This window comes from Bos indicus x Bos taurus, chromosome 20 (assembly GCF_003369695.1).
Source record: "Bos indicus x Bos taurus breed Angus x Brahman F1 hybrid chromosome 20, Bos_hybrid_MaternalHap_v2.0, whole genome shotgun sequence".
NCBI classification, from domain to species: Eukaryota; Metazoa; Chordata; class Mammalia; order Artiodactyla; family Bovidae; genus Bos; species Bos indicus x Bos taurus.
This window is the reverse complement of record NC_040095.1, coordinates 56,192,900-56,208,520: the sequence shown is the minus strand read 5'-3', so window position 1 is coordinate 56,208,520 and position 15,621 is coordinate 56,192,900. Positions and strand designations below refer to the sequence as shown.

At 45.7% G+C, this 15,621-nt stretch overlaps 1 protein-coding gene across 1 annotated transcript in view; it reads right to left on the bottom strand.

Annotated features, from left to right (window-relative positions):
- Positions 1–15,621, bottom strand: part of MYO10 (myosin X) — a 262,062-nt gene that overhangs the window by 25,049 nt on the left and 221,392 nt on the right. Inside the window, exons 22-27 of the mRNA XM_027520434.1 lie at positions 9,461–9,567; positions 8,400–8,633; positions 7,316–7,361; positions 5,439–6,296; positions 4,407–4,530; positions 552–795 (exon numbers count right to left, since the gene is read on the bottom strand). Of these exons, the coding sequence (XP_027376235.1) occupies positions 552–795; positions 4,407–4,530; positions 5,439–6,296; positions 7,316–7,361; positions 8,400–8,633; positions 9,461–9,567 (1,613 nt within the window). The remainder of the gene's footprint in view (positions 1–551; positions 796–4,406; positions 4,531–5,438; positions 6,297–7,315; positions 7,362–8,399; positions 8,634–9,460; positions 9,568–15,621) is intronic.

The window sequence follows — 15,621 nt, the reverse complement described above, 5'->3', positions numbered from 1 at the left end:
TGAGTGGTGTGACCAAAAAAAAAAAAGGTGGCAGAAAAAGGAGGGTGTTGGATTCAAACCCCAGCTCTGTTGCTCTCATTGTTGGCATGAAGAGCCCAGGAAACCCAGCAAAGGTGGGACACAAATGATTCATTTCACTCCCCTCCAGATGGACTGTCCGCTCCCAGGATAGCCATCTGTTGGCTACCGTTGGGTGTGGGAAGAAATAAAAGTGATAGGCTGATCCATAGAAGGATGACGAGATGCTCAACCAATGGATCAATATCCCCACCATGAGTTGTGTGTACAGCCAATCACATTTCCAACAGGTTAGTTCTATGTTCAGTGAGCATCTTATAACCCAGAGATGAATGTTTGAAAACTCAAGTGAATTTTCCCAGATGGTCTTATTTCTCTGATTTCCTAATAATTCAACGCACTGAAAGGAATGGTGAGGACTCTCGATCACCTCCTACAACCTACTGCTTCAGAGAACATGTCCCAGACAGCCTGGAGTCAGGGACCAACTTGATGAAGCAGCCCCAAGCCCCTGCCAGGGCCCATCAACGTACTTGGCCGCCCGGACCTCCACGGTGCCCTTGAGCTTCTCCTCGCTGTCGTTCTCGAAGTACATCAGCTTGGCCTGGCGGAGGACGAACCAGCGCTTCTTCCAGTTTCTCCTGGATAGGGTGGAGGAGCCGCCACCCTTCTTGTGCAGCCAGCCTTGCTTGAGGGCCTCCTGCTTGGAGCGGAACCACAGGAACGTCTCGTCCTTGAGCACGCACCAGCGGCGCTTCCAGGAGTTCATGAGGCCACCTGTCTCCCCAGGGTTCGGGGGGAAGGGAGGGGTTTGAGGAAAGTCCATCAAGTTGGATGTTAAGATCAGTAGGTCTTAAGGTTCAGCCCATCCTTAACTTTGCACCAAATGTCCTCCCTTCAGACATGCCCCCAACGATGGATCATAGCACTGCAGGGTCATGTTCAGGGGGAACAGGGGAGGGACCACACTGGCTTGCTTGAATTATATCAGAAGCCTTCCTGGGACTTCCTGGGTGGTCCATGGGTTATTGCAGGAGGACACAAGTTCAGTACCTGGTCAGGGAACTAAGATCTGGCACACCATTAGATGCAGCCAAAAAAAGAAATACAATCTTTCCTTATTTCCAAAGAAGTTCCTACTCACTTAGCTTAGAAATCTTGGTGAGGAGCTTAACACCAAGACTACAAAGGGACTGATATTCTAACCCGGAGTGAGGCAGGACCATGGGGGTTGGGGTAGAGGGTTGGGGAGAACCATTTCCATGCTGATGGATCGTGTTTCTGTCCAGACACCCCAGGGAGGGGAAATTAGTTTAAACTGTGTCCAAGTTAACACTTTCCTTCTTAGTCTAGTCAATGTGAGGAACAACATCTATAAGATTCAGGAGTTCAGCAATAAACTCTAACTTACATAGGAAAATAACATGTCCCTTTTTTCAACAAACATCTTCAGAGAAAAGCATCATTATCTGAAAATGGTTTACATGTCAAGGTATAAAATTTAGACTATGAAACAAAGACTCCAAACTGTGACAGCACCGTGAACACGAGAATTTAGCTGTAATTTCTTTCATGAAAATTAATGTGGTTGAAGGAAACTAGACCAGGATTTACAGATATTATCTTTTACAACATAAAAAATATTTCTAATAGTCTTCCAGCAGGATAATTTGATTATTCTTAGATTCCCAAGACACTCAAGAGTGACATTTTGCCACAAGTCAAGAATCTGTTTTAACAAATCCACTGAAGAATACCGCATCTACTTCAATAAATTAGTTATCTCTTTGATCCACCAGTAACACAAATAAAGAGTATCTAAATGTGGATACTGAAAATGAATATAGAGGAAATGCTTTCCTTTTACAGATTAGAAATATATTTAAAACAGACATTCTCAGATTAATTTTTTCAATGGTTGCTCAGTGATTGCAGATCTCAATCTCACAGTGGAACAAGAGAAGCACAGGTAACACTGGCTCGTGTGTGCCTTGCAGAGCACACGTTTCGCTAACTCTTACAGACGACAGTCCTGTCTCGTATCTACAGAATGTCCTGCTTACTTAGCTGAGAAGCCTTTGTGATCACGCCAAGCACCAGAGCTGTTTCCTAACAAACAACAAACTTGCTGGGGACTAGCAGGAGAAAACTTCTTTTCCTTGATTTGTGGCTTTAATCTAAGTTTCTCAAAATAAGCCAAGAGGAAACTGTAGTACAAAGTTATCCGATTATCTTATCGTCTTTGAACGATAAGGGTTATTCACAGTTGTTTTAAAGACACAGATTACAACAGTCATCACTACCAGTCACTCCATTGTGCTTCCGTTATTGATGGGACTCACGCCCAGCCCTCCCTCCCCCATTCCGGGGGCCCCCTTCATATTTCATCTAGAAAATCTGACCAGTGTTCTTAGTTTCCTGACTGTAAACACCTTCAGGAGGTTATTAGGCTGGTGCAAACTCATTTACACTCACAAAATATAATCTGATGGTTAGATTTGCCTTATCACTCGTTTCTTTGAAACTTTTGGTCACAACTTAAGGCCTTATTAAACATCAAACAACAATGTATCGGAGATTAAATGGTGATGCAGTTACACAATAATTTGTTTTATTAAGAGATGAGTTTGCCAAAAGTTCACTTGCTTACCTTCTTGAGCTTTTAACAATTTAATGTTGGGATCTGAGTGCTCTGAATGTATATTTACTTTTTCATAATCTTCTTTGTTTTAATCAAGATGATTATATAATAAATGAATGCCATATATTACAATTAAGAGTGATTTACAGGGAATTTTTAAGCTAACTTAGAGAACTAGATAAATTGGGGGTGAGGAAAATATAAGAATTATAAAAAGCTTATCTTTATTCTGGGAAATGCACGAGAAAATCTTAAAATGCTATGATTAGATACTCATTACATTATTAGACTCTGCTTTGTGATGACATTTTTTTCCCTCAACAGATTATTTGGTTAGAATTCCTCAATCTTTTTCATCCCAATGCAACTACAAGAATTTCCATCAAAAAGTACCTTTCACCAATAGGAAGATCTCCCCTAAAACAAACCTGGAGAGGTTTCCATGGGCCCTTTGAGGCTGCGAACAGCAGAAATTTTAAAAGTAAGTGACCGACGTTAGCAGCTACACAGATGTCAAAGAAGGAAAGTGAAGTAGCAAAAAAGAAACCAAGTTAAAAGGAAAAAAAAAATAAACACACAGAAAAAGTATTAAGGAGAACAAAAGAGGTATGAGAAAAGAAAAATATACCAACAGAAAAGAGAAGCAAAGGCAAGCACAGAAACAAAGGGTCAGAGAAAACACCAAGAACTCAAACCATCTGGGGAGGGTGGGTCTTGTTGTCTCCACTCGACCCACAAGACTTGGCCTCTCCCTTCATCCAGTCCAGGGCCGAGCGAGAAACCAGACAATCCCCTCTTTTGATGACCTACATAAAACTGGTGATGATTATGGTTTCTCCCGACCCCTCTTCACTGATTTGGAAGTCAAGGTCGAGAACACGAATAAGCCACAGGGACAAGGTCTTGATTAAGTACTTTTCCAGAAGAAGGGTTCTTCAAGGTCCCCAAGCATTTTAAGGTCCAGTTCAATATTCCAAGTTCCAAGGCAATGAGAAAATAAAATAAAATTCTCATCATGAGCAAGGGACAGACAATAGGTGTCACAGGCAGTTCAAGCCAGGGGCGGCCCACTCTCAGATCTTTACTTTTCTGTGTATAAGACATCCCTCCAGGGTCTCTAAGACTCCTGTGGGAAGCAAAAATGGAGCTTTATTATTGTAATGGGTTGCACCAACCACAGCGGCAGCACACAAGTGTGTCTGTACATGTGTAAGAAAGAGAAAGGGGAAAAGATGTAGGGACAGAGAAAGGGAGGGAGGAAGACAGCACAGATATGAGATGTGAAGGGCTGCCCTGGTGGCTCAGATGGTAAGGAATCTGCCTGCAATGCAGGAGACCCGGGTTCAGTCTCTGGGTTGGGAAGATCCCCTGGAGGAGGGAAATGGCAACCCACTCCGGTATTCTTGCCTGGAGAATTCCATGGACAAAGGAGCCTGGTGGGCTACAATCCACGGGGTCATAAAGAGTCGGACGCAACTGACTGACTCACACACACACACACGAAACATGGAGGCAACAGAGAGAGATGGCTTGAAAACGGTGACAGAGGCTGCAGACCCTTTGTCCTAACGCACAGTCTGATCGGGTCACCAATGCCACACCACCATGGCGTCCCCTCCATCCACCTGACAGGGCCTAACACCAGGGAAGGGGGATGTGGGGAGATTTTCCCGGTCCCCCTTCCATCAGCCTCAGTTTCCCATCGCTTCACCCCTGACCCAGGCACCAGGACAGACGCAGGTCATACCTTTCATGTACAGGAAGCTATGGAAGTAAGGCAGCGTGACACAGCTGTACACAGAGTCCCGCCGGTACGAAAGCTCGTCGTCTGTATCAAACCGAGAATCGAAGTCCTCTTCACTATCTTCAAACTGAACCAGGGTAGAGAGAGAGAGAGCCAACAGTGAGCCACAAGGACAGAAAACAATCACCAGAAATGCCCAGCACAGATCAACACTGAAAAAATAAAAGTAACTGACGAAGAAGCCACAGGCCGATTTGTGACAATAAAATGGAGTGTGGTCATCAAAAGAATTCAGAATTACAAAATACTGACTGCTGGTGTAGAGTGGTCGGTGGACTTGAGATGTAGCACACGAGACATACTTTAATCCAAGACTCTGTATTCTAAGTACAACACTACTGCTTAAACATGTAATTTTAATCAAACCACTCAAGAGTTAATCCCCTCTAGGTTACTGTGCTAAATGTATCTTTCAAATCTTAGCAAAATCCAGAGACCATTTAACACATGGTCAATGAAAAGAAAGGAGAAAAAAAAGTGAACTACAAATAAATCCAGAAGCTACAAAGGGCCTGCTGAAGCCTGCAAAGTTTCCTCCCTTACAATGAGAACAATACACAATATCCTGCAGTGAGCCTGAAGCTACTGTCTGGAGCATTCTCTGAAAGGTCCCTGGTGAGCCTCATTAGAGCTTAGAGCGGGCCTTATTTCCCAACCTCCTGCAAAGCCAGGAGAGACACGGGCCAAGTTCTCCACTGAGCATGCCAGTTTTCTTAGACGTTGGGCAAAATGCAGTTCTCTGGGTTTTGTGTTGAAGCTCCAACAGGCCCATTTTCTCACCGGATTGCTTCTGGCAAGAGAGATGGGTCTCAGACCAGCTATAAGGCCCTGCCTTTGGCCCATCCTGTGGGGGGATGTCTTCATCCCAGGGAGGGTGCAACAGGGGCGTGGATGACAGACAACTTCCAGCCCAATGAGGGCGGGCAGGGGGCAAGAGGCGGGGAGGTGGGTGGCACCAGGCCGGCGGGTACTCACCGAGGACTGAGCGCCCTCCGAGCTGAACCGGTAGGCCCCCGAGCTGTTGTAGGTGCCCACGGAGCATCGGTAGTCTGGGGACCACTGGCTGCTGCAGGAGTTGGAGAAGGTCACGCTGCTGCCGGAGGTGATGGCCCCGTCCTCGTAGTCATCTTGATCGTAATCGTAGTCGCCCTCTGGGGCGGGCAGGGCCCCCGGGGTCTGGGGCAGGCAGTAGGTGGGCTCCCCGGCGGAGGAGTCGTGCTCCGAGGGGGCCAGCAGCACGGTGCTGTCAGCGCTGGGGCTGGTGGGCACCACGGTGTCGTTCATGTAGGGGTCCTCCTCCGAGGACTCGTCGCTGGTCCGGATGCCGCTGGTGCGCTGGTCTGAGTGGCCGTGCTCGCTGGGGTTGGGCGAGTCCTTGAACGCATCGTCGTCAGCCTCGAAGCCCTCATCCACCTCCTCCTCCTCTGGGTAGGGCTGGCTGAAGTTGAAGCTGGGCTTCTCCGCCCCGGCGCCCTGCTCGCCTGTGCACCCGCTCCCCACCGACAGGGAGCGCTCAATGTTGCGGACGCACTCGTCGATCTCGTCGAAGTTGAGCGACTCCAGGAACTCCTGGGCGGCGCGGCAGGCCTCGTCCTCCAGCCGCCGCAGCTCTTCATCCCGCAGCTGCTGCAGCTTTTGCAGGGACGCCTCGGTCAGGGACAGCTCCTGCCGCTCCTTCATGCGCTGCAGGTCCTCGATTTCCTTCTCCAGCCGCAGGATCTCCTCCACCTGCTTGTTCTCCTTCTGCTTCTCCAGCTCCCGGCTCAGCTCCGCTGCCCTCTGACTCTCCTGCTGCAAGGCTTCCAGTTCCCGCTGCTTCCGGGCTGCTTCCTCCTGGATTCCGGAGGAAGGAAGAGGTCAGGAAGTGACCCTGCAGAGAAGGGGGGCAGCGGCCCTCCCGCATGATGCGATGGGGCCGGTTGTGTGCTGATCTGCACCCCTCCCTCTGCCAAACTGCCATGTGAAGCCCTATCCCCCAGTTCAGTTCAGTGGCTCAGTCATGTCCAACTCTTTGTGACCCCATGGACTGCAGCACACCAAGCTTCCCTGTCCATCACCAACTCCTGGAGTTTACCCAAACTCATGTCCATTGAATCAGTGATGCCATCCAACCATCTCATCCTCTGTAGTCTAACCCCCAGGACCCTTGGAATATGCCTGGATATGGGGACAGGACCTTAAGGAAGTGATAAAGTTACAGTGAGGCCCCGAGGTAGGGCTCTAAGCCAATCTAACTGATGTCCTTCTAAGAGGGGACACACACACAGACACCAGGGAAGTATGCACACAGGTGTAAGACCATGTAAATGACACACCATGAACCTACAGAGAGAAGCTTCAGAAGAAACCCACCCTTGCAGAAACTTATCTTGGATTTGTAGCCTCCAGAACTGTGACACAATCGATTTCTCTTGTTTAATTCCCTCCGGGCTGTGGTACTATATATCATAGACTGAGCAAATTAGTACAGTGGCGCTGCTGGTTTAGAGCCAGCATGCTTTTGTGATTGGCACAAAAATCTTAGACATTCACACATTTTTACCCAACTGTAATGGGTTAGAAATGGCAACAGAAACATCTCTAAAATCCTTCTTCCTGTGTCTTTAGTTTTGAATCCTTCTCCCTATATGATTATTTTAGTTTCTAATCCCTGGGGCAAAGTGTTAGTGAAAGTGTTAGTCACTCAGTTGAGTTTGACTCTCTGTGACCCCATGGACTGTAGCCCACTAGGCTCCTCTGCCCATGGGATTCTCCAGGTAAGAATACTGGAGTGGGTTGCCATTTCCTTCTCCAAAAGTGTCAGTAGTGGGAAGGTAACAGACAAGATACCACGTGGTCGTGGCGTTTTTCACCTGTTGGGCGCGGAGCTCCGCTTCTCTTCGTTCCCTCTCTCTTTCTCTAAAAATAGTCAAGAAAAAAGACAATGAAAATAAATGAAAGCAATGAAAAAAAAAATCTGAGAACCACTTTTCAGAAAGCCAAGGTTTTTTCCCCAAGATTATTGTTTAAAAAACAAGTCACAACACTAAGCTTCTGGCGCATTCTGCTGATGCACAAGCTACAAATGCTTGCTCAGCAGTTGAGGGGCACGCTTTAGTAGCATGCTTGAAAAGTCAATAAAAATCCACATAAAACAAATATTCAAATGGTTTCCAGAGGAACATAGATTACTGTGATCCCATCTCCCAGTTTTCCACATTGTTGCATCTGCGCCAACCCTATTCACATAGACATCTCAAAACGAGCACTAACTGGGCTTCCGTGGTGGTCTAGTGGTTAAGAATCTGCCTGCCAATGCAGGGGACTTGGGTTTGAACCCTGGACTTGGGTTCGATCCCTGGTCCAGGAAGATTCCACATGGTGCAGAGCAACTAAGCCCATGTGCCATAACTACTAAAGCCTGCAAGCCTAGAGCTGCACCCCACCATGAGAGAAATCAGAAGCCCACGTACTGAAGAGTAGCCCTGCTCGCTGCAACTAGAGAAAGCCTGAAGGTGGCAATGAAGACCCAGCTCAGCAGTAAATAAATCTTAAAAAAAAAAAAAACCAGCAATAATTAAGTTAATGATCCCTCCCAAACCCTTAAATCAAGCTAAACTCAACGTTGACGGCTACAAGAATGGCATCTACCATTACTAGGAGCTAAGAGTGAACTTTTTAACAAAAGCTTTGCTAAAGACGACTTAAAAGGCATGAAGGATGAACGGGGTGTCTTCCTTGGGCAACACAGACAGCTATTCTTTGCATGAATAAAAATATGCATGAAACTGGGTCTTCAGTGGTGCCAAGGAATTTTATCTGACCCACCAAGAGATACTGTTTCCAACAGCAGGTTCAGCAGCATGCTCTGGGAATTACGGCCTCAAGGCTGGATCCAGAGCATAAAAACTCCAAAGGTGTCCTGTCTTGTTTCATGCAAATAAGGAAAGTCCATACCTTTCCTCCTCCTCCCGTTTCCTCTTTTCTTCCTCTTCCCGTTTCCTCTTTTCCTCCTCTGCTCGTTTCTCTGCCAGCAGTTGTCTGTAAACTCTTCTGGCAATCTGACCTCGGAGTTGCTTCTGGAAAACCACAGCTGCTTTTTTCAGGTGCAAAAATCTCCTCCTCAGGAGGAAGGCCCTGTAGTTCTTCTGTATGATCACTACACAATCAAGGACCTTCTTGTATTGCTTTCTGAAAAATGAGAACGAAAACAGCACAACAGCATTGCTGAGGACGGAATGAGGCCACAAGCTCTTCACAGGAGTTTATGTTAATGTTACACGACAAGAGAGCAGGATCTCATTTGGGGCTGATCCACTCATTATGGGACTCATTACAGGGAGCCAGTGAGTAGGCCCTTGTGGGCAAAACAGAAGAAAAACAAAAGAATAATAACAGAACTCAAGCAAGAAGCCTATCATCATATTGGCTAAATAAACACATCACTCCTAATAACTGACTTTGCAAAGTCCTGGCAGGAAGTGAGGCTGTAAACAGAACCATGGGATGTGATACTTTCTGCTGTTCTTAGGAGCAAAAGGGAAAAGGATTCACCACCGCAGGATGGCTTTTATGTTTGAGAAAATGTAATGTATGATGATGAGATGATGACCAGTGGACCAGCCCGCTGGTCTAGGGATGCACGAGAAAGTGCCTGTCTCATTGGGCAAACCCGGGAGAGGGGGCCGCTGTGGACCCCGTGGGTCGACACCAAGGTAAACTGGCGAACTGCCTGTGGCTTCAGTATATGGCCCCAAGGAGCTAGGGAAACTATTTAAATATCTCGCCCGATGCCCCCCAGAGACACTACTGCTCTGAGACATCACGAGCCCCTGTTCCCACTTACTGCCCACGTCAAGCTAACTGGCATCACCAATTGGGAGCACTGCCCTGGCCCTCTCCTTAGCCTGGTCCTGATAAGAAACCATCTGGGTCTATTTTAAATGAAAGCATATAATAGCCAGCACCATCAGGTGAAACATACTAGACACACCCCCTCCCCTCTGCATACTTCTTACCTTGCCAAGTAGCCCAAGACGTGGGCCCGGATCACCATGGCCGCCCGCGTCACCTCCTCTTCCCGTCGCTTCTCCAGTTTCTGCTCCAAGGACTCACGAAGGAACACCTGCCCAGGAGGAAGTGACATGTCACAACCGCAGAGTGGCAAGTATAGGGAAGGCCTCTCGGAGTCAGAGATTGCTTTGGGTGGGTGGAGGGGTGAGGGTAAGGCTTTTTTTCTCTCTCCGATTTTTGCTCCAAACACAAAAAGCAATGCTGCCCAGCAGAGGGAATCTCAAATTCCTAGTGGGGAAAGGATTTTTTAATATCCCATCTGTCAAAGACTAAGACTTTTGTAAAATGTAGTCAAAATATATTACCAGAAAGAAAAAAAACCTAAGGATATTTAACATAGAAGTCCTACTTTTTTGTTTATTATTAGTTCAACAGGCATAAGACGACTGTGAAATTGCCACTGAAGTTTATAAACACTCATCTCATCGTGGGCCAGGGCAAACAGGTCAGGGACCAGCACTAGTCTGCACTAAGTAACAAGAGACGTGAAAAGACCCCCTAACGAAAGAAGCGGAGGGGGAAATAACCAAAACGTTTGCAAAACGTTATTTGTCATCACGTGGAAAGTCTCTCTTCATGCTGTCAAGTGATTACAATCAAGCTTCTTGGCCTCAAAAATAAAGCAAATTAAAAATTTGATATTTAAGAGTGTAATTCTGTAAACTGTTTGAAATGAGCACTGAATCACTGATGTTACAGCCACCACAAGACAATCAGAATCAGGACTAAACAGATGGTAGCTATCTGTTGGCCTGTTTCTGGCTATGGGCACTTCAATACTAAGCTTGTCATTTACATAAAATAAGTGTGTCTGGTAACTGGCATTTGTATCAGAATCCCTAATATTTGAAAAAGTATGAAAATAAAAGACCCTCCCCTCAATCACAGCAGGGCGTCCCTGGTGGCTCAGACAGTAAAGAATCAACTGGCAATGGAGAAGACCCAGGTTCCATCCCTAAGCTGGTAAGATCTCCTGGAGAAGAGAACGGCTACCCACTCCAGTATTCTTGCCTGGAGAGTACCATGGACAAAGGAGCCTGGCAGGCTAAAGTCCATGGGGTCACATAGAGTTGGATACAACTGAGGGACTAACACTTTCACTTTTTAATCACAGGAGCTTTTAATTTTGTATTTTCCAATGTGATGCACACCTAAGAAGTTTTGAATTATTACCTAAAAAAACTAATCCCAAATACTGGTCGGGGGTTAAATGACACACTCCCTCATTCATGATTTCTTGACTTATGCTCCTGTGACTCATTCTGGCCTACAACGATGCATCATGTCCCCTGATGGCACATTCTTCCAGACTTTCTGCTCTGTTTCTTCCAAGACATTTGAACAAAAAAGCAAATAAAGAATTCTACCACCATGTGACTCACAGAAACCTTACCTACTCCTGCTGTGGATTTCTGAGCATTTGTAAAACTCTCCCACAATACCTCTCCCAAAAAACCTTTTCATACAATGCTCTTCCTACAATTGCAAGTAATATGCTCCACTGATGCATAAAGAGACTGCAAGGTTAGTAAAAAAAAAAAAAAAAAAAAAGAAGCAGAAGCTACAAGCATAAACTATGTTTGTTCGATAATGATAAACGGTTTCCAGAAATATGAATCTCTACCAAAACAATAGGTCAGCAGCAGTTTTCACCAAGACTGGACTTCAAAGAAATATTTAAACTTCTCTTTGAGATGACTCTTCTACATTAAGGAACTTACTCAAATGTTTCTGCTTACTATTTAAAAGAAAAAGTAATAAAGTCTTTTTTTTTTTTTTTTTAACATTCGCCATTTACTTTTTTTTCTTTTGACGGAGCTGTGTGGTATGGCATTCCAGATCTTAGTTCCCTGACCAGGCATCAAACCTGCACCCCTTACAGTGGACGTGAAGCTGTAACTGCTGGACCCCCATGGAATTACTCAAGTTAAATCTTGACGAAGAGTGATGACAGCGGTGGTGACATAATAAAACAGAAGTGTTAATTCCAAAGAGCCATATATTTATCACATGAACAAACAGGAAGCTTTATGAAGGAAAAAGATGCTTGCTTCTTAGAAGGAAAACTATGACAAACCTAGACAGCGTATTAAAAAGCAAAGACATCACCTTGTTGACAAAAGTCCATATAGTCAAAGCTCTGGTGCTTTCAGTAGTCAAGTAGGGATGTGAGAAAGAAAGAAAGTGAAAGTCACTCAGTCGTGTCTGACTGTTTGCAACCCCATGGACTACACAGTCCATGGAATTCTCTAGGCCAGAATACTGGAGTGAGTAGCCTATCCCATTTCCAGAGGATCTTCCTGATCCAGGAATCAAACTAGGGTCTCCTGCATTGCAGGTGGATTCTTTACCAACTGAGCTATCAGGGAACCCCAGGAATGTTGACGGTTGGACCATAAAGAAGGCTGATCACCACTGATGCTTTTGAACTATGGTGCCAGAGAAGACTCCCGAGAGTCCCTTGGACTCGAGGAGAGCAAAGCAGTCAATCCTAAAGGGAATCAATCCTGAATACTCATTGGAAGGACTGATTCTGAAGCTGAAGCTCCAATACTTTGGCCATCTAAGGTGAATAGCCAATTCATTGTAAAAGACCCTGATGCTGGGAAAGACTGAAGGCAGGAGGAGAAGAAGGCAGCAGAGGATAAGATGGTAGCATCACTGACCACGGACGTGAACTTGGGCAAACTCTGGGAGACAGTGAGGAACAGGGAGGTCTGGCGTGCGGCAGTCCATGGGGTTAAGAGAGTTGGACATGACTTAGTAACTGAACAACAATATGAAAGGAAAAGCGTTTTACACCGTATCAGAAGTCTAAGGACTCTCTTGATTGGATCAGAATCAGAGAAATACCTGTTTTAGTTTCATGCCCATCAAAGAGAGCTCTCTGCTCTGCGCATTAGACTTACATCCACATCTTTATCTAGATCCTCTTTCCATAATGGAAAACGGAGCAAAATGCTTTAGAGACCTGACTTGGCTTCATTAAGAACATCTACCCTGAATTTATGCAGTGACAAGTGGGAATTGATCCAATTCTTCCAGCCCAGGGTGCCTTTTGCCACGTCACCATGTTCCCAGGACACAGCCAAGATAAAGTTAGCAGGATCCAGCTGCTGTGAGTGGAGGTCCTTGTCGGGAATCATCAAACAGCCTAGGAAAGGTCAACACCCACTCAGGGGGCTGCTCGGCCAACCTTGACTCACTACCCAACATGAATATTTTCCTGTGGCTCTTTTTTTAAAAAAAATCCTTTCTTTAGATAGCTTAAGAGCCTATGGATTATTCTAGTAAACAGGTCTTTTCAGAACACCGCTTGCAGACTTTATTGCCACGGAAGAAGTAAGGTCTGGCAGTGTAGTCCAGGTGACCGGAAAAGTGAAACATGCTAGAGTCACAGGGCAGAGGGAAAAGTCTAAGCCAGGCAAAAAAAAAGAGGGGAGCAGCTGTCCACCTCTGCCTCCCTAAAATCAGCTTCTCAGGGGGACACACATCACATCTCCTGATCGGGCTGCTCCAGGGGATCAGCCAGCCTCCCGTCTTCTTTAGGGGTGCTTCCCCAGCAGATTTAAATCCTTGTCTTTCAACAACTAGATGTGTTTTTTAAGCCTGTGAATTCAGTCCTGGTGCCATGTTTGATTTTCTGACTACAGCGCTGCCCACAGTTCCCTCTACCGTGTAAGTGTCGACAGAAACTTCTTATCCAGAAGATCTGGATGCTCCTTAGTGGTTTACGGGTTTAAATGCAAAGACCTCTGGCAGTAGCACAGACAGAAACACTGCTAGCATATAATTAAGTCAAAAGTTGGTCAAGGTCAAAGCTATTTAGCAGATACAATTCAAATGCTCTCCATGTTTACATTTACTTCCTAATATTTACATGAAATGATAAGCTTCCATTCTACTGCCAATGTGTCACCAGTTAAAATTTAACTCCTCTTTAAAGACTTCCTTTTCTTGAATACTTTTCTGATCATTTCAATTCACAGTGAGCTCTCTCCTGGAGCTGTGTCCTCATTCCTTAAAGAGATCACACTATAATTTATTAATTGTATTGGAAAAAACTCTGATGCTGGGAAAGACTGAGGGCAGGGGACGACATGGTTGGATGGCATCGTCAACTCAATGGTTATGAGTCTGAGCAAACTCTGGGAGACAGCGCAGGTCAGGGAAGCCTGGAGTGCTGCAGTCCATGGGGTCACAGAGTCGGACATGACTGAGCAACTGAACAATAATAATGCGATGACATCTCCCAGCAAATAAGTAAACCAGGGGTAATGCTTTTATGTCTCTATATCCCTGTGCAACACCCAGTTCTAAGCTGTGCTGGGGTCTGACTTCCATTTGTAAATGAAGTTGGATTGGTTTTTTGGTGCTCAGTGCTCAAAAAAGTAACTGCTATTGGCTCAGTAAGTCAATGATCTTTGATATTATTCCACTATACAAGGAAGTGAGATAGGAGGAAGGTACACTATAGAGAATGTAATATATTATAGAGAATGTAAGATTCCAGGGAATCTTCCTGACTCAGGGATTGAACCTGGCTCTCCTACATTGCAGGCAGATTCTTTACCAACTGAGCTATGAGGGAAGCCATGACAGAGGAGGGGGCTTAATCCAATTTAGGGGTGAGTTTCGATGCAGGGGGAGATGAAGCACGTCAAAAAGGATTCCCAGAGAAAGACAAATACCATGTGATGCCACTTACATGTGGAATCCACACTATGTCACAAATCAACGGATCTACAGAACAGAAGCAGACTCATGGACACAGAGAATATACTGGGGGCTGCCAAGGGGGAGCAGGTGGGAGAGGGGTGCACTGGGAGTTTGGGATGGACAGATGCAAACTACTACAGGATGGATAAACAACAAAGTCCTACTGTATAGCGCAGGGAACTCTATTCAATATCCTGTGATAAACCATGATGGAAAAGAATATGGAGAAGCAGGTATATATGTGTATAACTGAGTCACTTTGCTGTACAGCAGATTTAACTGTTGGGGGCCGGCGTGAGGTACTCTGCCCATGACAAAGGTCATGAGGAAGGAGGCTCGACATAAGCAAAGGCGGGATCGAGCCACAGGAGTCCCCCTGGAAATCCTCGAGCATCTACCCCCATAACCAGAGCCTGCCTACTTTACTACTTTGTGCTCTCCCCTACACCTCTGACTTTACGGGGGGCTGTCTCCCACCACCTCTTTCGGAGAAGGAGTTAACTTAGAGCTCTAGTTAATAATAATTCCTGGGCGTGACAAGAGTGTTTTAACCTACAAACTCCTCTGAAGGTTCTCTAGCCTGCCTGACAGGCTTGTCTGGCCACATGTGATTGCTCACAGCCTCCCAACCGTGAGAGGCACGAGATGCTTTAAACCTTCTAAAAACAGGTTCCTTAGAAAAGTTAGAAAACTATAAGTATAGTGGGCTGATTAGAAATTGTATTGGTGAAGGATTTTTCATTTGTTGAGCCAATGTTTGTTGCTAAGACTCCACATCCCCTGCCCTTACACACATTAATGAATATATAGAAGAAATAAGTATTAACCTTTGGTATTAATCACGTTAGACCTTAGGCTAAGTAAATTCTTTCCTTAACTAAAACCCACCACACCCTCACCCTATAGGAATGTAACTTTATTTGGGTGGCGTCTGTTTTAAGAATAATCACCCTTGGAGAAAAAAGTGTTCTGGTTGACTGACCACCGTCACAAGGAGAGGGTCGTAAATTGTCAGCAGGCCCCCCTGGCCAGAAGATGATGTAACACCCCTAAGGCCTCTGTATACATTTGTATGAAGCACCTGACTTTAATAAAAGTCAGGACTGCTGTCCCCACGTGACTTTTGCATAACATCTCAGTGTATAAAAACAGGCTCTGGAAAATAAAGAAGGGGGATCAGTTCCTCGAAAGATTGGTCTCCCCATGTCGCTCTCTCACTCTGGCTGAGTCTCCATCTGGAGCACGGAACCCGCCATGCTTACTAATTATGCCTGGGCTTCTAAGATCCGACTGGGGAGGCCTCAGTGTCTCCTCTCCTTCGGGAGAACGGAAGGACGCCTGTGGCCGATGTAAGTGGCACAAGCTTCTTGTCTTGAAGTTTTATTGG